The 26592-nt window shown below is 45.8% G+C and overlaps 1 protein-coding gene and 1 long non-coding RNA gene across 3 annotated transcripts in view; one reads left to right on the plus strand and one right to left on the minus strand.

Moving 5' to 3' along the window:
• Positions 1-26592, minus strand: part of TSPAN7 (tetraspanin 7) — a 168787-nt gene that overhangs the window by 33505 nt on the left and 108690 nt on the right. For both annotated transcript variants that reach the window (XM_060138696.1, XM_060138695.1), the window contains exons 2-6: positions 23024-23212; positions 19184-19258; positions 16319-16414; positions 14515-14670; positions 8865-8948 (exon numbers count right to left, since the gene is read on the minus strand). In XM_060138696.1, the coding sequence (XP_059994679.1) occupies positions 8865-8948; positions 14515-14670; positions 16319-16414; positions 19184-19258; positions 23024-23212 (600 nt within the window). The remainder of the gene's footprint in view (positions 1-8864; positions 8949-14514; positions 14671-16318; positions 16415-19183; positions 19259-23023; positions 23213-26592) is intronic.
• On the plus strand, positions 4058-10750 carry LOC132514041 (uncharacterized). Its single transcript, XR_009538608.1, has 4 exons — positions 4058-4176; positions 6230-6288; positions 8118-8207; positions 10654-10750. It is a non-coding gene; the product is annotated as an uncharacterized LOC132514041 (long non-coding RNA).

Here is a 26592-nt window from a genome sequence, read left to right on the forward strand (position 1 = left end):
CAGGTGACACGTTGGGTTCCACCGTTGGTCAAGGCAACACCTCAACTCTGTTCTAGCTCTCCGCTCAATCCTGCAGGTTCCAACTGGCCTCCCTTTCTTGGTGAAATACCAGAGTCTTACCTTCCTTTTTCAAATGGAAATCGTGCTGTGAAATCTGCAAACTATAACTTCTATCAGGTAAGGAAAATCACCCGACTGGACTTACCCTGTCTCCTACCAAGGCTCTGGCCACCATCATTTTGTGCCACAAAATACGTAGTATCATGCACGTACCACCAAGTGGCCAGAGGAACCATGGCTGTCACCTCCAGAATACTGTGCCAAATGAGAAACTAAAATCCCCTCCGTGAGTGCAAGGACTTTGAACCTTACAGCTTGTCTCTTTTCATTAGAACTACCATTTTTTAGGACCAACATACACCAGATCACACTTGATACGCTCAAAATTCAGATGCCAGCCAAAACCCAAGTATTAGAGGCACATAGCACAATCAGGAAGATCGAGTTATTTAATCCTTACTACATGCCTGGGCAGTATTACCATCCCAACTGTCCACAGAAGAAAATGGGTTCAGGAGAGGTTAAAGAATCTCCCCCAAACCATACAGGTAACCCACACAGAGTTGAAGGCTCCACCCTCTTCTAGCCAAGGATAGCCCCTTTTCCCACCCTGGGGCCTAGACCCCTTTCCTCTCCAGAATAACTCCTCTGCCTCACGCCACCAAGGGTTCCTTCCTGCCTTACACTGCAGACTTCAGGGAGAGGACTGTCGGTGGGCATCTCTTTATTTGATCTCAAGTTCCTAGACCCTCCTTTCTTTGTAAAGCTTAGCGCTTTAGGTTTTTCTCCTTGACCTCGTGTATTTTAGCACTTAACAGTAGCCAGCATTCCATTTCACAGTTTGCAATGCTCCTGGCCCCCATGGCAATTCACGAGCCACACAGCCAGAAAATTCTGCAGTACACTTCAATATTTCTTGCATCTGAGATGTCTGCTTTCAAGGAAATATAGCATGTCCCTCCATCTTTTTTTTCCTCAAACAGAAACAGCATCATCCTTAAGGGCACCAGACAAACTTTCTCACAGAAATAATAACTTTTAAAAATAGAAGTAAAAATAAAAGCTATTTGCTTTCAAACTAACTACATTTTGTATTTCTAGGGCAACAATATACCTTCTGTTTGCCCATGGGAGAAGACTTTTTTTTAATTATTTTTTAACATCACTATGTGAAGTTGTTAGAGCTTAAAATTGATCAAGCGTTCATTATACAACTTATGATTGTCGTTATCACTCACATTTTGATCCGTTAGGTTTTTGTTCCAACCTTATGTATGCTATGAACACAATTTATTACCGTAAAATTTTAAAAAATGACACATGAAAGTTTGAAGAAGAATTTTTCGGTGAATTTTAGGCAGATAATTTCTGATTGTCCAAGCGATATATATATACTAGTGTCTAAGAAGATGACAGTTCTTCAGAATATAGTTCTGATTCAGACGATGTGAATATTAGACCAACAAGAAGACAAAAAAAACCTTAGTGATTGATTCTGATATGGAAAGTGAAACTCATGGTGCTGGAGAATGCTTCTTTACTTCTACAGAAGAGTGGATTTGAAGACAACATTTCATGGAGATTAGACTTTATAGGAGTGTCAGGTGTAACTATTGACTAATAACACACAAAGTGTTAGTGAAATAACAATCTTTGGTAACGACTTTTTCGAGTTGATCGCTTCTCAAACGAACCTGTATCACCAACAGAATGAAAAATCGTATAAAATGTATAAGGCTTTAAAATGAACTGATGTAACCAATAGTGACATGAAGAAGTTTCTTGGATTAATAATTTTGATGGGACAAATAAAGTCACACTGGAAAGAATACTGGTCAACTGATCCCTTACTTGAAACACCTATCTTTCCAAAGATTATGACGAGAAGAAGGTTCAAACAAATGATGACATTTCTTCACTTTAACGATAACTCGGAAACTCCACTTCCTGCAGACAGAATTTCAAAACTTAAACCTCTTCTGGATTATTTTCTACCCAAATTTTAACTGATCTATATACCTAAACAAGAGCTATCACTTGAGGAGGCAAAGATAAAGTGGAGAGGACGACTCAGATTCAAAACCTATAATCCCGGAAAACTTACAAGATATGGAATTTTGGTCAGGGTGCTTAGCAAAAGTGAAACCGGATATATACGCAACCTTGAGATTTACATGGGTGAAGGAAAGAAACTGCAAGAAACAATATTATCGGTCCTACAACCTTATCTTGGTTCATGGCACCATATTTACCAAGACAATCATTACAACAGTGTGTCCACATCTGAAATATTGTTGAAAAATAAAACCAGAGTTTGTGGGACTATAAGAGAGAGTCGTGGTCTACCAAACCAATTAAAGGAGAAAGCTAAAAATCTACAGAGGGGAGAAATGACATTCTTACAGAAGGGAGAAGTGATTCTTCTTATATGGAAAGACAAGAGGTTAGTCCGCATGGCGACATTATTCATGACTCCTCCACAGCATCTACAGGAAAGTTAGGAGGACTGGACATCAGATAACTAAGCCCACTTGTATATTAGAGTACGACAAATATATGAAAGGAGCTGATCGATCTGATCAATATCTGGCAAACCTCAATATCCTCTGGAAAACTCGAAAATGGTATAAGAAAGTGGGTTTCTATTTGATTAATTGTGGGGTATTCAATGCGTTTAAAATTTATTGTAGCCTGGGCTTCCCTGGTGGCGCAGTGGTTGAGAGTCCTCCTGCCGATGCAGGGGACATGGGTTTGTGCCCCGGTCCGGGAGGATCCCACATGCCGTAGAGCGGCTGGGCCCATGAGCCATGGCCGCTGAGCCTGCGCGTCCGGAGCCTGTGCTCTGCAACGGGAGAGGCCACAACAGTGAGAGGCCCGCGTACCGCCAAAAAAAAAAAATATTGTAGCCTTAGTGCACAGAATAAAAAGTCTTACAAGCAATTTTTGTTAGCAGTAGGTAGAGAATGGTTAACTGACCATCCTGGTGAACGTAGTGGTAGTCCCGCACCTGGTCCTCCTTGTGGCGTTTCTGAAAGAGCCCCCTGCAAAGACCCACCTTGTCGACCACCAGGTAAAATAAACGAACATCTTCTAGAGGAAATGATACCCACAGGACTAAAATAAAAAATGCCGCCAGAAAGTATAGAGTCTGCTCTTCCAGGGGAAAGCACAGTGAAACATGGCATATTTGTAATAGATGTTCTGTTCCCCTGCACAGAGGTGCCTGCTATACCGCCTATCCTGTTCTAATGAAATATCAGAATGCTTTAGTAAGACGTGAACAAAGTTTCAGGTAAATACGTTAAGTGCAAAAAAAGTTGTTGATATTTACTCAGACGCGGGTGTTTCAATATTCACTTACAGAACAAATCGCTGGCCACAGGTGTTAGTTTCTGCAAAAATCCCCTGGGCAATAATGTTAACATCTACTCAGAAATTGTTCCGAAAAAAAGTCCTGAGCTGAGGCACACACAAGCTTTGTGAATACAGCAGTTTACATATATTGGCTTTTATTTTAGTTAATTCTAGTGCAAGAAAAACTAGGATTTGGGATATGGTGGGTGTTTTGAATTGTTTGCAGGATTACTGACGTCAAATTTGCTACAGTGTCTCATCATATTTGAGAGAAAACTTTGATCTCTCATTTCCCTAAGCACCAAGTTAAGGGAAAGCGGGGAGGGGGGGAAACATCCTATACTTAATACCATTTACTACCAGATTATTTCTAGGTACATAACTGAAAGCCTGGTAAAGACATAGCCTCTTTCTCAGAGTCAGGAGCAAACGCTCGCTTGCCACTAGACCCGATTAATCTGTACACAGAAAAATCCATCTTTATTTTGTTTTAGGTTAAATATATGTAAATAGCGCCTCAAAGAACAGAGGTATGCTCTGTGGGATTCCAGGCTGCCCCTCGGAAGCACACTGCTGATGTGTCTTAAGGCCGGAGACTGTGGGCACCGGAACAAACTTCTGCTTTAAACCCCGGAGGAAGACAGGAAAAGGAGAGCTTGCCTCTTACGCTAAACAGCCCTCAGGACGGAGACCCCAGAGTCACCTCTCCCTCTCCCCGTGACTGGCGAAGTGTCAAGTGCCGTACAGCCTAGGGAGTCTGAGGTCAGATTATTTATATTGTCGTCTAAGACTTTGTAATTAGCCTTCATCTAATCGTTGGAAGTAACATTTTCTTTTTACCGCTCTCGGCATTGTCTGTACTATATATTCTGCTTTCTTTGGGGTCATGAAAACCTCCGGGAGCCCCTTTGAGAACTGAGAAGCCAGAGAGGGAAGGACAGACTTATAAGAGGTCTACTCTAACCTTCTCGAAGCATTCCCACAAAGAGAGCGCCAGTAACAGCGATCACGTCGCTGGGGCTCTGCTAATTACCAGGAACAGGACGGACTCCAAGAGGTGGCAGAGGGGCTGAGAGAGGGGTGGGGTCCAGGTCAGCAAAGGCGACAGGGCAAGGCTGTCTTCCCCTGCGATCACCATGGGAGGTAAACGTGGCCCGGTCCCCGATTCCTGAGGGGCAGAGAGAGGCCAGCAAACAGTGTAAAAGGCAACTTTCTTAACAAGAAAGTGGCAAAAGCAATAGGTCGAAAATTTCGATCCTTAGAATGTCTGTGGAGATTTTATGTTCATGACTGAACTGGGTAAGTGCCAAGGTATCTGGTTTGAAATAAAACTGTATAAATGCTTTTAGGGACCGTTTCAGGGCCTGAAAACACTAGGGGAATAAGTAAAAACTTCCGTTAGCCTTATTCAGCCATGTCTCATCAAGGCTATTGACAGCTTTGTTCCCTGCCCTCTATACAGAAAAGGTAAACAAGTCCCAGAAAAGAATCCTTGGTCCGTAAGGAATCAGCTCAGTAGCCTGTGGGCCCCGGAGGAGGCCCTGCAGGGGTGAGGGTCAGGGGATGGATAGGTAGGAAGAGGATCTGTATTTTTTTAATGTGTTTTTGGCTGTGTTCGGTCTTTGTTGCTGCGTGCGGGCTTTCTCTAGTTGCGGTGAGCGGGGCTACTCTTCATTGCGGTGTGTGGGCTTCTCATTGCAGTGGTTTCTATTGCTGCGGAGCACGGGCTCTAGGGGCCCGGGCTTCAGTAGCTGTGGCTCACGGGCTCAGTAGTTGTGGCTTGCGAGCTCTAGAGCACAGGCTCAGTAGTTATGGCACACGGGCTTAGTTGCTCTGCGGCATGTGGGATCTTCCCGGACCAGGGCTCGAACCCGTGTCCCCCTGCATTGGCAGGCGGATTCTTAACCACTGCGCCACCTGGGAAGCCAGGATCTGTATTTTTTTAATGAGTATCTTTGTCTTTGCAATTCCACGAACTCAAATCCTTTCATTATAAAGGCACAAACTGAGCTCCATTTAGGTGCTACGTGAAGCAAGAACAAGGGTTGTCTCTGGCCTGAATGTTGAATACAGCAGACCAGATGAGACCCTCAGAATTGTAATCCTGGATCTCCAGTAGCCACCCAACCTCAAGCAAAGCCCTCAACTCTCCCTTCTGGAAAACAGCTCCACCGTCCTTACTCAGGACTGTAACATTCTGTGCTTTGGGGGATTAATCCAGCCTAATAGTCTCCAAGTCTAGCGAAGCTATTTACGTTGGATACAGAAGTGCTAAATCCAGAGACCCGTAGCAGAAGGCCAACCAGGGCGGGAAGCAGTGTCACAAGCTGAGCAATACAAGTGTCCAGACTCAGACGCTTGGTTTCCAGGTCATGTTAGGGACGAGGGAGGTGAGGCTATTTCTCTGTGTGTGTGTTCCCAAGACCCCTCGAATAAGAGAGTAGCTGCCGAAGATGCAGGGAGGAGGTACCCTATAAAAACACACTCAGCCATCTGCTATAGATTCAGGGCAGCAGGACCTGCCCATCAAGTCCAGACAAATGGCCTTCTCCTTGCGAGGGCAAAGGCACTGGGACTTTGTGCAGACAAATATTAAACACCTGCCCAAACCCTGCTATCCAAATATTAAACACCTGCCCAAACCCTGCTATCCAAAAACAGCACTCAAGAGCTTTAAGCTAGCTAAGTTAGGTAACAGGACAGAGTTCTCGCACGGTCTATTAAAAGGCTAGACTCGGCTTAGTTTCCCCTGTACTTTATACTACCTTTGATTTCTAAGACAACAGATGTGCAAGGCCGGTTTGTTCCAACAGAGGATAGCGTGGACGTCATGAGAGCAGGTGAGGAAGAGGGCAAGGAGAAGGTGGAGAGCAGGTAAGGAGTGGGGCAGGTGCTCTCTTCTTTCCTACCCACTTTGGCCTCTACTCAGCAGAGCTTGCTTTCTTATACGCAGGCCACCACATAGGCCCCTGTGACTGATCTATCTGTATCAGCCAACATCTGCTAAGTTTTACTATAACGCTTGTTCTAGAATTTTTGAACACCTGTGGCTAAAGCTTTGGTGGCAGGTGAGTAAGGCTGGTTCTTGAATGGGCATCTGGTAAGTGGCCACCGTGGTCCCAGAGAGGCCCTGGATCTACTGACGACTGGAAGCCAGCTTCAGCTTCCAGGTACCCCGAGGCTGCTGGCAGCGTTAAAAGCTGCAGTTCCTAGTGCGTCTGGCTAACAACAGCTGGCCGTGGCCATCCCTTTCCCTGCCCCAAGCTGAGCACAGCAGATCTCAAGTCTCTGCCCCACTGTGGTTGACCGGCCACGTGGGTGAATGGTACTGCCTCTGCGATGCTCCTGGGCTTTGGGTTTTGTTTTCTTATCCCAACAACTCTGCAGTACCTTGAAGAAACCTAAACTCTGAAGAGAGTCTGTCTGGGGCTTCCTTGGGGCCAAAGCCCCTTTCTCGTTGCCCCAGAGGGCCACAGAGCAAACTCAGCGAGCCCCACGGCAGGGGTTTCTTCCACGTAGCACAGAGATGAGTGCTCATTGGGCCAGATAACCACTGGTCTACACCCTAAATCCCTCCACGGGGATGTGAGAAGTGCGAGAGGTATTAATCAGATTCTTTATGACCTGGTTCACCTCACTCATGAAAGTAGGACTGTTTTCCCAACCCCTCGTGGCCACATGGAAAGGTTCTTGGATGAAAAGATGTTTCATCCACGAGAGTCCTGGCTCTTCCCCAGGGAGAGTACCGGCTTCGTGTCCCTTCATGGGTCTAGGGTAGCCATGAGGGCCGACTGCAGCCATATTCCTTCCTCCAAGGAGACGGTCCTCCTCAAACGCAAGCAACAAGCCTGTCCTGTAGGTGGTTAACCCAACACTGCACATACATGTGTAAAGCAGACCATATGTGCACCTGCCAGATGCCTCCTGCACACTGCATCGGACACATGGTCCAGAATCCTCTAAAATGTCCCCTGGCCATTACTGATATGTCACTGAAGTGTTATTACTGAAACAGGATAGCAACCAGAAGAAAGTTCAGGGCTGCAGCTTCTTTTGATGTGTCTCTCGAGACCGAGTTAATCAGTACTGTCTGTGGCACCAATCTGGTCTGTGTGTGTTGGCGTGTTGAGGGTTCAAGCCCTTCCCGAGCCGCAAAAAAACAAAACGTGGTAAAAGATTTTTAAAACTGCCACAAGAAATACACACTCGTGCTGGCTGGGCCCACATGCCCTTGTGAGAGGAAATGTCACACACGGTTTGGTACCTTCTTGGGAAGAAAAGCTTATTAGACTTAACTGAGGCCAAGCCCTCCATGTGCAAAAACTACCAGGCTAACATGCTCTGCCTTGATCTAAGTGGTGGTCAGTACACAGGTAAGCTCATGTTTTGATAACTTATTAAGCTGTAGACTTACAATGTGTGCGCTTCTCTTTATAGGCCATATTTCAATAAAGATGTTTTAGGAACAAACTTAAATAAGATTAAAGTGCATCTGCATTGCTCAGCAAGAAGGGAAGTGGTATAAGGGCCGTGGAGGGAGGGGTAATTATAGTCTGGGAGACCTGATATAGAATTCAGGCAGATAAAACCAGAGCCATGGCAACATTACTGAGGTAACACTAATTAGGCTTTGTTGGAAAAATGATCTGTTGGTCTGAAAAAAATTCTGTGTTAAAGATAAATCAATTTTTTTTGGTTGTTAGGTATATATGCCGATCCTTCCACCCACAGCAACATTATAGCAACTGGCCGGGAGATCAGAAGCCTGTGGGGCAACACACCGACTGGTGCAGGTGGGCAAAATTTTAGATTTAGCTTAATCATGTTCCATCCTTGAGTATGTGTGGCTTGCTTAGTTTGCATAATGGCTTCTCCTATTCTTTTTTAGAGGCCGGGTGGAGATAAAGGCATATAACATTGCATATACACAAATTCAGTTTCCTCTTAAGAAACAATAATCAAACCTTGAGATCCAATAATGAGGACAGGATGAAATTTGCTACATTGCGGCTTTCTTTAAAAGGGAGCGAGCGATCTCATGCACAATCCCCGGGAACTAAGAACCAAAAAGGGACAGGTCAACCAGGAAAAGAGCCCTACCCTCCTCCCCGAATCCAAATCAGCCATTTGATGTTTGGAGTTGTTTAGGCTCCAATTAAGGCGGCACCTTGTTCAGCTAACCTCCATTTGACCTACAGAAGAAGGGAGTTGTTTTTCTGGAGCTAGTCATTAGTTGAACTGTAACCAATATTCCCTTGATGGCAAAACTTCATTTAAGTTGAAAAAGGAAAATCAATAAACAGATGACCTGAGGACTAAATAAGCAAGGAGTTCTGACCCCATCCATCAGCCTTTCCCCAGGCACGGGGAGGCCGCCACAGAATCTGGAGACCAGGGAGGGAAAGGAGAGCAGGAGACATAGGAAAGGCTAGGTGCGACCGCAAGATTACCTGGGAGAATGCGATCCCAAAAGCCACTCCAGCGATGATTCCCATGTTGGTCTCCATGAAACTGGTCACCAGATCATAACAACCCTGAAAACACAGAATCATGGTCTCAGAGACATGTTTCACCCAGGCCAGACCGGCTGGGTTACCTCACGACACTCGCACATACACCCCAACCTTCATTCCGCAAACAGAACGAAAAATCTCAAACATACAAACGGTACAGAACCCCCAAGTGACCCTTCCTCTAAAATCACAGTGAACATATGGCCGATCTTGTTTCATTTAAATTTCTTCAACATGCACCCCCTGGCTGGATTATTTTAAAGTAAATCCCAGATATACACTTTCATCCACAAACGTTTCTGTTGTATGATGAAATTTAGCAAGAAGTCTGTAAGATCCATGAGGCGAATGCTGTGGATACAGAAGCAGACTTAAACACGTGCAAAGGCATTCTGCGTCCCTGACCAGCAAAACTCAGCATCATAAACATAGTTACTAGCATTTTGACAACAAATGACAGAATCTTAGATAAATAAAGTGAAATCCTCTGGTTAGAAGGTGGTGTTTGAACACCTGCCAACCTTATGGTATTTTAGGGTTCTTCCTACGGAGACCATTAAGCTTTTCTTTAGTAGGGAAAATCCCATGTTCTAGAGTCATATTTTCCACAGATTTACTATGGGACCTTGAAGAAGTCACTTCCCCTCTCTCTATTACGATGTCAATAACCTCATTCGTAAAATGAAGTGAGTTTCCCTTTAACATCCTGTGAAATCTCCACATGTTGTGGTTAAAACCAACACCAATTTTACCAATTTCAATGTTAGTTTAATATTGATAAAGTTTAATTTCTTTAAAAGAAATGGTCTGGTTGGAGTTTGACAATGTTGCTAAACTAGTTTTGTTGTTATTCTGGATTACATTTTATCAACCCAGTCCAGGACACCAAATTTTGTGCATCACTCGTAAGGCAAAGGCAAAAGCTGACTTCTTGTTAAAACGCCTGACAGCTCAAACAGCAGGAATTAGCGAACATATATGTGTGTCAGTGTGTGAGTGTATTTCTGTAGTTTGGAACTGGGCCAAATCAACCTAGACTTCTGAACTGACGTGTTCAGCTTTGGAAGACATGGTCATTTTCCAGTTTTCTGAAAAAGGGCCTCAACTTGAATGTATGAAGTCTGTGAAAAATCAAGACAATTTCATAAACAGGGTAAAGAGGATTATTGTTCATCAAGAAAGGCCCACTAAATTGTAATAACATCTGAGGAACAAGACCAACCAAAAACATGTCTCCCATTTTTAAATTCAAAGTTTAATGATTTAACATTTCTCATAGAGCTTGTGAAAAGTCTGTCAATGCTGTATCTTCTAATAAATGATATTTTATGCATTCACAGTCTGTTTGCAAAGACAAAGATGCATTAATTTAGCAGCAGTGCTTTGACATATGTTTTCAATGCAATGGACAAACTATGCTCCTTAGTTACCTGATGCAAATTTGAAGGCCGGGGCAGGGGTGGGAAAGGAAACACATTATTGCTCATGGAAAGTTTTCCAATTTGCTTCTCTTTATAGGAGAAGCTTGCTCACTGATTTCATTTCTACTAGTGAAACTATATATCACACTATTTTCCAAAAGGTAGTGGAAAGAAAGTCAGTTCGGGTTAGGAAGAAGTCAAAGCCAGAAGAGAGGTGGATATTCTAGCACTTTCCCAAATGGCAGCAGCTAAGACAGAGTTTTTCTGTGCTGGTCATTGTTCATTGCTGTATCTCCTCCCCACAGCGATGCTCGGGCCAGGGAATGAAGTTCACACCACCGCCAGTGTTACATCAGCTCAAAATATGGAAACACAAACCCAGTAATAAAAACCAGAGAGAAGTGAGGTGAGCTATTTTCTTACTCTGCAAAATAGTTTGGGATAGGTGTTTTTGGTTTTTTGGGGGGGGGGGAATAGGGTTATTTTTTCTATTTTTTTTTTTTTTTTGCTGTGAACTTTAATTCTACACATAAGGTGAATATGTTTTTCTAAAGTATGAAATCTCCTACAATGGAGTAGAAATCAGAGTCAGTCACATTTTTGAAAAGCCCACTCCAACCAGTTAAGAGAAAACAGAAAAATGAAGTAAGGGCCTGGCATTAGTACCACTGTGGCAAAATCGTTCTCTCTAAACCTTGCTCCTCGCACCGGGGTTTTGCTACAAGCAGCAGAAGCAGCATTACTGGGGATTTTGTTAGAAATGCAGAATCTGAGACCTCACTCCAGACCTACTGAACCAGAATCTGCCAGATCCCGGGGTTACTCATTTTTAATGAGTTTTAATGAATGTTAATATCTCCAGATGTTTCACGTGCCCATTAAAGTTTGAGAAGCACTCTTCGCTAAGAAAAGTTCCTCCACCCTTTTTCACTCTAAACAAAGAGCAAATTAATAAATTATAGCAATAAGAGAGTTACTTAAGGTGAAAAGATGAAAGTGATTTAGCTTCTTCATTGTTGTTTAAATGATACAAGACCCAGGTTGCAATAAATGCTTTCCTTCTCCAGCTTTTCCTCTGTTGTTCACTCTATGGACCCACAAGCCCATTTTCCAGGTCTCGGCCTAGCTCTGCAGACTGCCCGAACTGCTTCGATCCTACAACCCCAGTGCACGTTTGCCTTCCACCTCAAATTCTCGCCGAAAATTCTCTTATCTACCCACGACGATCTCTCTTAATTTCTGAAAATGAAAGCCTGATTGTCAGGTGTGAGAACAATCTACAGAGACCTGCTAAATGTCCTAGGAAACACCCAGAAACAGAACAGGTAATTTGCTCACCCTCTCAGCAAGTCTGAATCAACAGGGCCTCTGATGGGAAACACCTGCAAGTGGCAGGCTTTTCAGTAGCAGGAGTAGCACGGCTGCTTCCAGGCAGGTACTGGGAGGAGGTACCTCTGGAGCTGCCAACCAGAATAACTCTCTTCCTCTTGCCCTGGCTCTTTAAAAAAAGGCAAGGAATTCTTAGGGGGTAGGAGTCGGTCAATGCTGTTAGCTAACTGAACCTGTGGACGTTTGATCACCATGCTTAGCAAAACCAAAATCAAAGCTGTCCTCAAAACAAAACGATAGATATCCTGCTTAACCACTCTCACCTTCCTGCTCTCTGCCAGTGATTTGTACAAGGTAGGTTTCTCAGGCTGCCAGGTAAGAGCCCAGAGCCACCTTTCTGTGCTATCAGGGCACAGGGTTCAAGACACTGAAAGATCTATGGGGATTGAGAGTGCATGTATTTTATATAACAGGATTCCACAGAACTAGGACATGGTGGGAGTTCATCTTCCTGGGGGAGGGAGTCAGTTTGGGGAGGCTAACGTTTATGAGCATCGACTATCACTCCACATCTCACCCCATCCGCACTGCTTACCTTTTATAGATGAGGTGTCACAGACTCAGGCCTGGGAAGTAATTGGTCTGAGAAGTTCAGGTGGGCATTAAATGAGAATATCTAATGAAATTTCCTAGGCAAATTTCAGTTTTCATTCACTTTCTCTCCACAGAGGGAGCCAGGTTGGAGGGTAAAAGGGAAGTGAGAGAGAAGTATCTCTTCCAGGTATTTGAGGCACCCAGGAAAATGTAAAGTAGGATTGTCGGGGCGGGGTGGGGGGGGAGGCTGGGAGCGAGGCCAATTTGTAGGTTATCAGTGAAGTGAAAAAATGCTCCCCTATCTTTCTGGAAATCATTGTAAGGATTCTAGAGATGCACTATAGGATCTGCCTCTAAGCCTGCTTTTGAATACAAACAAAAGACCCTCCCTACAAGGACCTGCTGCATCATTTCTAATAAAAGGCACAGTGTGGTAGGGTGGAAGACAGACGTCACCGTTATTGTAGTGACATTTACACCACAGCTACCATTTAACATTACAGTTAACGTTCATCTTGTCCTTTACTCTCTGCCATGCACTGTGCTTTATGCTTTATCTCATTCAATTCTCCTATCAATCCTAAGGGGCAAGAACTGTTATTCTATTTTACAGATGAGAGAAACAAGGCTGAGAAAGGTTAAGTAACTTGATCAAGATCACACAACCAGCAAGTGGCTGAGCCAGGATTTAAACTGCAGTCTGACTCCAGACCCTGTGGTCCTGACTTCGAAGCCCTCAACTTTCACAAAAGAAGTAGTTCGGGTGAAATTTTTTTTCAGAAAGAAGGCTTTTATCAAGGTTGATGATTGCCGCCTCTACAAAGGACCTCCTGAGGCTCTGCTGTGCCAATATCTCACTCCATAAAGCGCGTCTTGCCTTCTATACATCGGAGCATCCCCTGAGTGCCAGGTCTGCTCAGCACTTCATACAGTGGCAGCATAATGACATATATGGATGCTCAATGGAGGTGTCCATGAAGAAACCGGAAGTCACCTTGCTGATGAGAGGCGAAGGAGGCCTCAAACGTGGGGTTCATAAAAAATTCCAGTTGGAACAGATGTTCTCTTAGCTCACACAAGAAGCTGTCTGTACTGAACATCTTATCTCACCACACCAACAGCCAAGTACTAAACCCAGAATGACAAAAGGAGCTTCCAGAATATGGCAACAATGCCTTGCAGCAGTTCTGCTACAAATACCAACATTACATGGGTAAAGTATAGAAACCATCTCTTAACATTCTTATCTTGAAAGGATGGCTATCTTCTGTGAATTATTCAGTAGTTGGCCCAGATCCCATAGAATTGTGAAGACCTTAGAAAACTAGAACTTTGGGATTTCCCTGGTTAAGACTCCAGGGAAGTCCACTAGTTAAGACTCCAAGCTTCCACTGCAGGGGGCACGGGTTCGATCCCTGGTCAGGGAACTAAGATCCCACATGCCGTGCAGCGTGGCCAAAAAAAAAGAAAACTTAGTAAGAAAAGAAAATTTACCTGATGGCAGCATAACCACAGGTAAACGCAACAGTAGGGTTTTTTTTCTCCCTTTTGTTTCAGCAAGACATAGTTTCTATCTGGCATTTCCCTAAATGTTTAAGAATAGATAGCCCTCACACACAGCTGTATCATGTCTTCATCAGATTCTCTGCAGAGTGGAATACAGAATTGATTTTCCTTTTCTCTACCTAAGTTTCATTTCCCTCATTTCTACTACGTACTAACTTTCAAATGTCTCTTGGCCAGTTTTTTTTTTCCTCTAATTTCTTTGGGAGTCAGGATGTTGAGAGTGAGTTGAAGTTGTTGATTTCTTTTCCCAATGCAGTGAAGTCCCTAAAATCAAGGCCACCCTCCTCGCAGAAGCAGATGCTGTCTGTCAACTCAACTCCCTCTTTCTGCTGAGGACCGGCACCCAGCTGGGAATAATTTCATGTTTCGAAGGTACATTAAGCAGAAGACAGACACCCAGAAAGAAGGCCACATTCCCTGACATCAGCATCAGGGTTAACAGGAACCACTTGCTAACTCCTAACTATGCCTGGTAGAGTCTCGCTGAGGCAAGCCTTTCTCCTTCAGAAGTGGGCAGCCCAGCGCCTCTCCCTGGCCAGAAAGAACCACAAAGGAAGATTCCTGACTCTCTCCAAGACTATCATTTCTAACCCATTTGTCATAATTTCACAGAGACGAAAAAGCCCTCCCCAAACATTCACCACTGAGTCCCATCAGGACCAAGAGGGAGTGAGTACCTTCTGGTTCACTTTAGTGGCGGCCACGGTCAGGTTGTGCAGATCCTGGGGATTACAATCGGTGTCGTTCATGCAGCAACTTGGGGGGATGCCGTGCTCCAGAAAGTAGGGGCTGGTGCTCCAGTTGGTGTAGTTCTGCACCCCACAGCAGCTCAGCTGTTAACGGGAAAAGGAAAAGAATTAAGTGTGGCAGATCAAAGGCACTGTGGTCTCTGCACCCAGCGCCTTGCAGCTTTTAAAAGAAAAACATGGGCCCAGGCCCTAAGTCGACAGGCACAGCTTTGGTGAGCCAAGATGAGCTGAAGCTCCAATAACAATTCTACTCACTGGCATACCCACGTGAACTCAGCGGGCGAAGTGAGTCCTAGACGCCATATTGCGTTGGTTTCCACCTCCCAAAGCCAAGCAGCTGCTCTCTGGCCTGGCTAAGCATCAAAATCACTTGCGTGAATAGGTGCTGCTAAAGAGACAGACTAGAGATCTACTGAATCAGGACCGTCGATGGGGAGCTCAGGCCAAAATGGTTTTAGAAAGCTCTCCCCAAGATCTGTACTAATACGTACATAAATGGTTTAGCGGGGAAAAAAGATGCACGTGGAGGAAGAGAGAGTTGGTGCTGGTAAACTACAGCCCACCAGCTACCTGGCTTTGTAAATCAAGTTTTACTGGGACACAGCTGTGCCTCTGTGTTACGTGTTGTCTAGGGCAGATTTTGTGCTACAAAGGCAGAGTTGAGTAGTTGTGACAGAGACTGCAGGGCCTTCAAAGCCTCAAATAGTTACTACTCGACCCTTTACAGCAAAGATGTGCCAACTGCTGACATAGAGGATATTGAAGCAGATGGGGCAAAATATATCATTAATTGGTGAATCTGGGTAAAAGGGGTACAGCTCCTTGTACTATTCCTGCAGCTTTTCTGGGTGACTTTGAGATTCTACCAAAATAAATTACCAAAAACATAAAAATACTGCTTCTGAAGTCAAAACAAAACAACACAACAATAAAAGACACCCCTCAGTCCAAAACCTCTCCTGGGGCTTCCCTGGTGGCGCAGTGGTTGAGAGTCCGCCTGCCGATGCAGGGGACACGGGTTCGTGCCCCGGTCCGGGAGGATCCCACATGCCGCAGAGCGGCTGGGCCCGTGAGCCATGGCCGCTGAGCCTGCGCGTCCGGAGCCTGTGCTCCGCAACGGGAGAGGCCACAATAGTGAGAGGCCTGTGTACCGTGAAAACAAAAAACAAAATAACCTCTCCAGATGATCCTGATGGGCAGTCAGGCTTGAGCACCTCCAGGCAGGAAACAACTACTTTCCTCATATCCTCTGAGAAGCACCAGGCAGCCTGGGCCATTCACACACCTGCAGGATCCTCAGCTGCTCTGAGATCGGCTCTCCAACCCCACTGCACCGCCCAAGCCGGTGAACACAGCTCACCTGAGCTCACCGCCCAGCCTCAAGACACCATTTCCAGAAGGCTGGTCTTAGGGAGCCAACTCGAAGTCAGGCGGTCCTACACTCACTGCTCCAAGGCTTCAGATTTTAAGGGCAAACTAGCTCTCCTTGGGATGCTCACATCCTTACGGATGAAAAGCAAACCAGAGGGAGTGGTCCTTCTTGGCACCAATTACCTGGATCCCTGGACCCTGAAAAAGTACTGGATGTCCACTGTTGGAAAGGGAACTGGGCCAAGAGGCGGAGAGTGGGGCTCAAGAGCAAACACTGCCAGTCCAGCGTCACCGGCAGCCCACAGGTCCACGGCCCGACCTCGCAGGCCACTGCCAGCCCCATCTCCTTCCTGGAACTTACGCTGCGCTGCACGTGATCCACTGCCCGGCTCCTCTCGTCGTTGCCATTGTAATTCTGCATGGCATCAGTGTAAGTCCTCAGGAAGGTGTCCTTGATCTAGGGAAGACAAGGGGCGATGTGCTTCTGGTCCAGTGCAGCCCAGATGGACACAGATTCGTACCAACTTCCCCCCCAAAATAGCCTCTTCTGAAAGTCTCCGAATAAATGTAGGCCAGGGAGGGGATGCCCTATTTTCTGAGACAAAAGAGCTCAGAAGATCGGCCAAGGGGGTTGTTAGCTCAGGAGTTAAAAAAAAAAAATGTTCCCTTACCCCCAATCCGGAGGAACCCTGCCTAGTTCAATGAGCCACTCAGGTGGCTAGTCAGATTCGGAAAGGGCTGTGATGGTTTTCTAGTTATTTTCTTGGAATTGGTTACTGCCTTGCTTTCTATAACTTTTTCTGCCCTTACTCAGAAGAATGACAAAGGACAGGCCATTGTGTGTGGGGCGGGCAGGAAGACCGATGTTTTGACCAGAATCAGATCCCTAGTGTACCATACAGGAGTGGGGCAAAACCAGCTTTCACTTACCTGTCTTCATTGCGATGAGAAAAAGAGGCTAAAGGACATGGACTTCACTTGTTAATAAATGGTTAGCAAAACCCTTTCTCCTTCTCTGAACACATTTGACCTTGGGTTATCTTTCAAGTTCTGTTTTCCTGGAAACCTACTGAAGGCGGAGCATCAGGTGTGTTACCAGGCAACCCCGCTTATGGTAAAAGGTACCCCGATTGGTGAAATGGCTCTGGCCTTGGACTTCAGCAAATGAGAATAATTACCTGGTGGGAAGCTTAGGGCTAAATATGGTGACTCTTCTAACTAGGCGCGTTCCTTGCTGAGATACTGGACGCTATGCCCATTGGACAGTTACAAGAGATAAAGAGACATTATTTACATGGACCTTCTAAGCCAAGGTGGTTGCCACACCCAGCTGTGTCCCCTCGTTTCATTGCACGTGCATTGTCTCTTAGGCGTGGGCAGGTCTACACAGACTAGAGCCTGGACCACTTTGAGGACTCCCACTGAAGAAACAAGCCCACTGCTGCCCTGCCTGCAAGCTATGTTTCCTTTACTGTATCCTTCTCAGTCAATGCTGCTAGGTTGTGACCTGTTCTCATCATGTGTGTTTGACTCTTTAGCCAAACTCAAGACCACTCCTGGCGGCCAAAGAGTGGCACTGCAACCCCCAGCCACCACTTCCCTAAATGGTTTTTCAGTGAAAAGCGGTTAGGCAGGTGAGGATGTTCAGGTCCTAGGTATCAGGTTTTACCTCAGCTGAGAATAAGAATGGGGGATCTAGCTCTGGATGCAGTGCCCACATAAAATGGTTCTAGAAGTCCGTCTTGGCATCTGAGAGGCCACATCTGGTAAAGGGGAAGAGGGGAGAGAAAGCGCCTAGGAACTTGACCTGGCCAAGCACAAAGGCAGGGCCTGGGAACAGGTGATGCCAGACTTCAAGACTCACAGTTATCACACTCGACCTCACTGACTTTCCTACCTCCGTCTTGCTATTTCTTTCCATTCTAACACATGTGTAGCTGCTTCTATCTTTACTGTTATTTACAGGGAACAATAATGAATTTGGGGAGTGGGGAGTTAGAACCAGAACTGTATCGTAGCGTATACACTTTCTGACCTATCATCAGTATACACATCTGAAAAGTGATACCACGGCAGCTACAGACAGCATGAGAGCAGCTCGTCCCTGCATTAGCATCTATACGTTGTCCAAATAGAGCAGCCTCAGTGACAGGACATGGAAGGATGGCCACGTGTGACAAAGGACAGCTGGGAGTGTCCTTGAAACTAGCAGTTTTGATCGCAAAACCGGATTCAAAATCATTCTCCCCAGCTGTAGAAATCTCAAATTTTACATGTAAATAAAAAACAAAGCGCAGCTTTGTAGGGGTTTTTGATCGTGACTGTCTTCTCTCCTTTTCCCACACCACCAAGCGAAGCCACAGGGCTCCTCGCCACTGGGGTGTGGATTTTACCCCCGGGCGGCAGGGGGCGCCCCGCAGGGGCTCTAGGGAGCAGACAGTAGAGCGAAGGCTGCTTAGGGGAAATGTAGCACTTCGCCTTTGGCCAACGACTTGTTTGGCTTGCCTCTGGCCTCTGAGAAATCTTGATATACGGATATACACTTGTGCCTTGCTGAAGTGGCTACTTTTAAAGTATTTAATCTATATGGAAGGTCACTTTTTTAAAAGAAGGAGGAAGGACTTCCCTGGTGGCACAGTGGTTAAGAATCCGCCTGCCAATGCAGGGGACACAGGTTCAAACCCTGATCCGGGAAGATCCCACATGCCGCGGAGCAACTAAGCCCGTGCGCCACAGCTACTGAGCCTGCGCTCTAGAGCCCGCGAGCCACAACTACTGAGCCCACGTGCCACAACTACTGAAGCCCGCACGCCTAGAGCCCATGCTCCGCAACAAGAGAAGCCACCGCAGTGAGAAGCCTGCACACCGCAACGAAGAGTAGCCCCCGCTCGCCGCAACTAGAGAAAGCCCGTGCGTAGCAACGAAGACCCAACGCAGCCAAAAATAAATTAATTTAAAAAAAAATCCAACAACGGAGAATCCTTTCATGCGACAGCTATATAAAGAAATAGAGTGAGGGTCAACAACTAAGGTTTCAAGTTTGGCGAAATTCCCACCTGTAGAATTTTCTGGGCATTTCAGTTCATAGTGCATGGCATTTGGAAACTAGCAAATACCACTGGAGATGCCAGCTAGCTTCTCTGCATCCTTTACACATTCCAAGACGTTTCAAAAATCCTCCTCCCAAAGACCCTTGAACTGAGTTCTCCACTTGGTGTATACTCACCTCGTGACGAAACACAAACCCAGAAATGCCAGCCACGAGTTCAGCCAGGAACACCAGAGACAGAAACATGGCATACTGCAAAGCAAGTGGACAAGGACACAGTCAGATATGGCGGGGGGAGAACAGTGCTTCTTTGGGCTAGGTCCCTTCTTGTCAGGGGGAATTAGACAAGTTGTCATATTCCCTAGAAGGCAAAGTAGAAAAAGCCTCTTCTCCAGATGTTCCCATGCGAGCCTCCATATACGCATGTGTCTGTTTAACGTGCATAAGCATTTGGGGGCACACGGGCTGAGGACAGTGCATCCAGGGACCGGCATCATGCCCGTCAGCTCAACCAAGAGAAATCTGGAAGGGCTTTTTACAACTAAGTATCCACTATTCTTAATGTTAGGCTCCTCGAGGTAGAAAGTACTCTGGAGGGCACAGGACACAGTTCCACCCTTTCTGTGAGTCCTTTAGACCACTTTCCTCACCAGGGTCACCTGGCGTCTGCAAGCTGAGACCACTCCCTCCCGCCCATCCCTTGCAGCTCATTCACGTTTTCAACTGTTCCGATTGCCAGAAAGGCTCCTTCCGCTTGGCCACAGTCTGCCTACTTGTAAATTCCACTTACTGGTGTTGCATCTGCTTTCAGGAGACGCCAGAACCAGTGTGACCTCTCTTCCATGCCACGGCCCTTCGTCTGTGTGAATACAGCCATGGAGGGACCGGCTGCTTCTCTCAGTTCGGGCAAGCCCTCCTGTTTCCTTAAGCACATCTCCTATGAAGTGGCTTCAAACCCCCTTCCTTTGGAGTTGTATACCTCCCATTCTGACAGAGCGGCCCAGATGTGCACAGGCCCACGTGATACCCTTCCTCACTACGGCCTGAATGCGGCACCCGCAGCAGTGGGTCGCTTCCCTCTCTTGTTCTGCCTGCGGAGTTGATAGCCTTTTGAAAAGCAAATCAGCTCCGCTGCTGACCCACAATGTTCGCAAGCATCTAAAACCCCCAGTGCTTCTTACACATCTCATGCTTCCTGTACTTTCCAAGTGTGTGGGTGTGTGTGCGCGTGCGTGCAAGTGCCTAAGTGCAGGGATGTTATATGGTACTTCTGAGACATTAAGGGTTTCCATTTTTGTGACTGAAAAGCAGATAAAAGGAAAGAATTGATTCCTCTCCTACGAGGCATATGTCTTAGAATCTGCTTCTTCTCATCTCAAGATGAAATACAACGCTCCCGAATGTTGGGAACGGCCTTTGGTGATGCCCTAGAATTTGAGTACACTGCACGTGGCCATACTGCTTACTTGTAAAGTATATATGTGTGCATGGGATCATAAATTATTTTTCTCAGCCAGGGGCACATATATTCAAAGGAGGAAATACTGCCTTAAAATGCTGGTTTCGTTCAAAATATTAATAAAAGTCTCTCCGCACACTGAAAGCACAGACACTAAAGTATCAAACACACAGTTCTGAATAGAAGGCTCCGTGTACGTGACTTCTCTCTCTCAACTTGGTACAAAATGCAGTTAGAAGCACAACTTACTCTAGGGGGGCTCTCACCCCAGGCCCAGACTCCACCAGAAAGTCCTGTGAGAAAGTAATCATCAGGACGCAGGTGGGAGAAAGAACTTTTGACTCTGCGGTGTAGCTCTTAGGAAAGGGGCCGCGGTTCTGGGCCTCCATAAAGTGAAAAGAGTTATTTTCAATTGTTTTGCAATTAATGAGGTTAAATGAGGACTGCAAAACTTTAGATGGACAGCTAATCAAGTGACTTCTGCTCTGTTCAGCTAGATCAGCAGTTTCACGTCCCTAGGAGGTTCTCTGCTTCTGGAAGCTTCCGGAGGAGAGCTGCTGCTCCTTCAGAAGGCCTGCTGGGGAGAGCCTGTATTAAATCCAGGTGGCAGGGCTCGAGTTTTCTCCAAATGAAAATACTGGAGTAGAAATAGTCCTGGCTTTCGAAAGACACCTATCTGGTTTCCCGTCCTAGCTCTCTGCACATTAGTTGTGTGAACTTGGACAAGGTATTTCACCTCCAAGTCTATCGCGTAACATGAAAACACAACCTGAACTTTATGGCGGTGGTGAGGAATAAATAAAATGGAGTATGCACACAGGACAACATTGAGCGGGTGAAAGGAACTAAATGATAGCTTTTAGAAGACCAAAACCAACACCAAGCCCCCCAAACTTCTCTACTCGCCAAAAGGGTCACTTGCTAGTAAGCTCCCAAGCGTCCGGAGAAAATGGCAGCATGGTATGAAACTCAGAAGAAGCCAGAGATGACTGCTCCATTGTTGCATGCCCACTTCTGCCTGCTTCAGTCATAGTCTTTGGGCCGGAAGAAACCTTGGTGGGTTAATCCAATGCTGTTCTTTCATAAATGGGGACAAAGGCCCAAAGAGGTTACATCCTTGCCCCTCAAGACTTAAGCCACTTAGCATCAGGGTCAGTCAGGTCTCCAGGTCTCCTCCCTTCTTGTTTGGACAGATGGCTTTTTAGCAGTTTGTTTTCCATGCCTCTGGAGTTAATTCTTCCCTTGCTACTCACTGTACTGAAGAAGAGGGTCTCAGCGCCGGCTGTGCAATAGCACCCCTGGAGAGCTTTCAGAAAATGTGGAGCCAGATCCTGACCGTCACAGCGTCTGGTTCCACTGGCTGGGGGTTGGCCTCTGGCAGAGGTGTTTTTAAAAAGCCCAGGTGACTCAGGCACAGATCAAAGTTGAAAACTACAACACTAGACCAAAAGGGAACACTAGCGCCTATAAGAGGTACTAGAAGGTAGACTCAGTGCTAATGGAGGTGACAGCAGCAGAAGTGCTTCCATATAGTCTCACTACGGCTTTTCCACCAACCTGGAAGGATTAGCTGTGGCCAGGCTATCAGCTTCCCACACGGTCTTCAGGACAGAAAATGGCCAAATCAAGCACGACCTCCACCAGGCTGCCAACAAAGAGACTGACCAGTGCCCATTTGGAAGGTGCTTCCTTTGGAGTGAATCACCCTCACACCCGTTATCTGTCACTAGACGGTGTCATGGGTTACTGCAATCTAGGGCTAAACAAGAAAGGACGGGCCACCCAGCACTGAGGGAATCTCTACTCTCCCCTTTCAGAGAAAGAAATCCTTTTAAACAAAATTTTCTTTTGAGGAGAGGCTCTTGCTGCCTTTTATCTGGGAAAGGCTTCCACATAAACTCTTATTGATGAAAAGCATGGGCAAGAGACTAGAGAATTAGGCAACTGGTCTACCAGAAAGTTAAGACTTGCAGCAGCAGCCTTTCAACAGCCTATCCTTACCCTTTGGGAAACATCACTGCTGTGTCTGCTGAGTGGGGAAGCTCTGGCTTAGCTCAACTCCCACTGCACGGAGCCAGGCTGTGCAGGCGTAGAGGAGAGCGTGCCCGCGCATCCCAGCCCAGCCCAGCTCAAGGAGGCAGAAAAGTATTTCTCCACTGGGAACTTGGAAATGAAAGGCTGCTCATGTTCGGGGTGCTGCCTCACCCACCACGGCTGCACATCACACGCTTGAAGAGATTTCTAAGACAGAATTCAAAACTGGAACAGGGCATCTTGCCACGAGGCTATAAATGGCTTATTAGAACCGCTGGCCAGTGCTTTGTCATCATCTACCTTGAGGGATCGGGACGGGATTTTTTTGTGTGTCAGGCTGTATCTGGGGTTGTTTCTCCCTCTAGGGGATTAAAGGGTGGGTTAGGTAAAAGCCTGCACTAAAATTAGAGTCAATGACTATTAAGGACTCGTCTGTGGCTTCAAGAAGGGCCACTTTGCTTTCACGTGATTTATATTTTTACAAAACAGAATCAGAAAGCAGTATTATATTGTGACCTACTCACCAGTTTCAGCATCCATGGGCTACCACGGCATGTGGCAAAGCATCCAAACAGGCCAAACACGACAATAGTGGTGCCAGTTCCGATGAGCACATAGGGAGCATTTGTGGAGTTCTCGGCAATCAGGGAAATATAGGTGCCCAGAGTGAGTTTGCCCCAGACTCCAACGGCCAGCAGGATCACCCCAGTGATCTGAAAAAAAGCAGGAGCGGGAAGTGTGAGACTGCTGCTGAGAGGTGAGAATTAACACACAGCAATGTGGCTGGAATCTGACGACTCCAGTTTCCGGGAGCAAGCAGGCACTTGCTGTAGGATTTCCTGAAGCAGTGGGAGAGGCCAGAGCCCATGAACTAAAGCCACCACACAGTAAAGACACTTTGATTTTGGACAACTAGATCTGTGCCTTACACAATCCCATATGCAGGGACCATATCAACTGTAAGTCAAGCCAACACTAAATAACTTCTGAAAAAAAAAAAAAAGCTGCTTAAAAAGTACATCCTAGGGCCTTCCCTGGTGGTGCAGTGGTTAAGAATCCTCCTACCAATGCAGGGGACACGGGTTCGAGCCCTGGTCCGGGAAGATCCCACATGCCGCGAAGCAACTAAGCCCGTGCGCCACAACTACTGAGCCTGAGTGCCACAACTACTGAAGCCCGCGCGCCTAGAGCCCGTGCGCCACAACAAGAGAAGCCACAGCGATGAGAAGCCCGCGCACCGCAACGAAGATTATCCCCCGCTTGCGGCAACTAGAGAAAGCCTGCACGCAGCAACAAAGACCCAACACAGCCATAAATAAATAAATAAATAAATTCAATTAATCAATCAATCATTCAATCCTAATACAGGTCTGAGAGCCTTCCCGGATCTGGTCTGGGAGCTGCTGCTCAACGCAGAGCTGGGCATGACTCCAGTAAGAATGTCAGCCGCCCTCTTCAATGTAATGTGTGTATATGGAATATTTTAAAGACATCCTACGTGATGTTTTCAAGAAAAAGGTGATCTTCTTTAACTCTCATGACGAAAATCTCTACAAAAGCAAAATACTGAAACTATTTTTGAATCCCTATTGATGTGCTGCCTTATTTACAATATTTTATTCACTATAAAACAACAGAATCTGAACAGTGCCTGGAATTAGCTGTACTACAATTTGTCAAGTCGCGCTGATTGGCCCGAAGGAAATCCCCACAGTGTGTCTGCACCATAGTGCCTTGCATCACTCGGGCCCTTACTTCAGGGCATAGACTTGGGGCTGCGTGCCATGCCTGACTCTCCATCCCCTGCAGGCCACACACCCCAGGAGCCTCAGCTGCTGAAGCCAGTGGCTGACTTTGTGTCTCTAGCTCCCCAGCCCGTCTCTCCCTCAGTTTACCAACAGCTGAGCAGCTCATTCGAACTGACATCCCTCCAGCTGCCACCACATCTGACGTCTTATGAGGCTCGAAAAACGCTTGGATGTCCAAGGAAGCCCTTCCCCAGTTTCTCCCACCCTATCCCCCGATGCCCCACACCAAATGCCTCAGCTCCCTGTGCAGCCTGCCCATTCGAGTGAGGAGGCAAATAAAAAAGACTGACAGAAGAAAGGATAAAGATGTGGTTATATGTACACAATGGACTATTACTCAGCCATAAAAAGAATGAAATAATGCCATTTGCAGCCACATGGATGGACCTAGAGATGATCATACTGAGTGAAGTAAGTCAGACAGAGGAAGACAAATATCATATGATATCACTTATATGTGGAGTCTAAAGATGATACAAATGAACTTATTTACAAAACAGAAACAGACTGACAGATAATAGAAAGCAAACTTATGATACCAAAGGGGAAAATGGGGGATAAATTAGGAGTTTGGGATTAACAGATACATACCACTATATATAAAATAAACAACAAGGACCTACTGTATAACACAGGGAACTATATTCAATTATCTTGTAATAACCAATAATGGAAGAGAATGTAAGAAAATAATTATTTATATATATGTAAACAAAAAAAAAGTGAGGAGGCAGGATGAGAAACTGGTGAAAACCTGTATGACACAAATCAATACCCGCCTCTCCAAGGTTTCCCCTGTCAGTCAACAAACACACTGTTCCTTAATGTCCGTACGTGAACACATACCACTGCAAGAGGAAGCAAATGGCTGGGCCAGTGGAGATGCCTAGGAGCTTCTCTCTGTACACTTCCTTCTGCAGTTTGGAGCCATCAGGCTCCACCATCAGATTGTTTCTCTGTGCAGGAAAAAGAACAGACCCTCCACCTTTCCCCGTATCAGCCGAGAGTGGGCTCCACCGGTTTGGGGGATGGGATCAGTGGAAGCAACAAGAGCTTCGTGAAACTCCCCTACCCCCATCCCGATAGCCTCCCTACTTTGTAGAACCATCACCATGAAAGAATTAAAAGCTTTAAAGTAGAAGAAGGTCGAGGAACTTGTGCTACTTTTATAAGGCAAAGGTGAAGGAATGTGATGCAGTCTTGAGGAGAAAGTGTTTGACACTAATATCTGGGAGAAAGTGGCCCAGTGGCGGTCTACCGCCTTTGAAAAGTCAAAATGGGCACGGCCTTAGCGGGTTAGGAAAACCAAGAATGCATTTGTTGCCAAGAGTTCCAAGTCCTGTACTGACACCTGGTGGTTGCTAAAGAAAGTACCTTCCTTGAACACCTCTGCCATACTCCTCCAAATGGAAACAAAATGCTTTTCCTCCACTACAATCAAAATTTAAGATTCAACTCTCTACTCATTAGGGGTAAGAATGCAGTGAACATTAGGTAGAAAGGACAGCGCTTGAGCTATCTTTTATTACTCAACGCTTAGCACAGTGCCGGGCACAGAGTAAAGGCTTAATATTCATTGACAAATACATTTCATTCCTCTGGGTCTTTGACCTCTATTTTATAAAACCGGGTCTTTCACATGCCAGATACTTACAAAACTTCTCCATCAGGTAAATACTGAGAGGTAACTTAACATGAAACCAAAGAGAATCTTTCTCTCCTACTTCCCTCTCTGGCATTAACTGCCTAAAGGTGTAAATATTACAATGTCAGTGTACTGAACAAAACCAAAAAATTCAGTTAAACTACTCATTGTTTAGGCCGAATATGTCTCATCCAGACACTTGCAATTTCATATGCTTGCCCCCAAAGATTCAGTAACCTTTCAGACATACACTGAGTAGCTGCATTCTATACTCTACTAGTGTCAGTCATTATTGGAACACAATGGCTTTTTTTTTTTTACGTCTTTATTGGAGTATAATTGCTTTACAATGGTGTGTTCGTTTCTGCTTTATAACAAAGTGAATCAGTTATACACATACATATGTTCCCATATCTCTTCCCTCTTGCGTCTCCCTCCCTCCCACCCTCCCTATCCCACCCCTCTAGGTGGTTACAAAGCACCGAGCTGATCTCCCTGGGAACACAATGGCTTTAATGAAAGTGTCTATTACTCACCAAGTATAAGAGTCCGATATTATATTTCTGTCACCAGTGATTTCATGAAGTTCGCTTACTACCCTAACAAAGATTATATGCAGTATGTCAAAGTTAACACAAAT

Source organism: Lagenorhynchus albirostris, chromosome X (assembly GCF_949774975.1).
Source record: "Lagenorhynchus albirostris chromosome X, mLagAlb1.1, whole genome shotgun sequence".
Classification (NCBI taxonomy): domain Eukaryota; kingdom Metazoa; phylum Chordata; class Mammalia; order Artiodactyla; family Delphinidae; genus Lagenorhynchus; species Lagenorhynchus albirostris.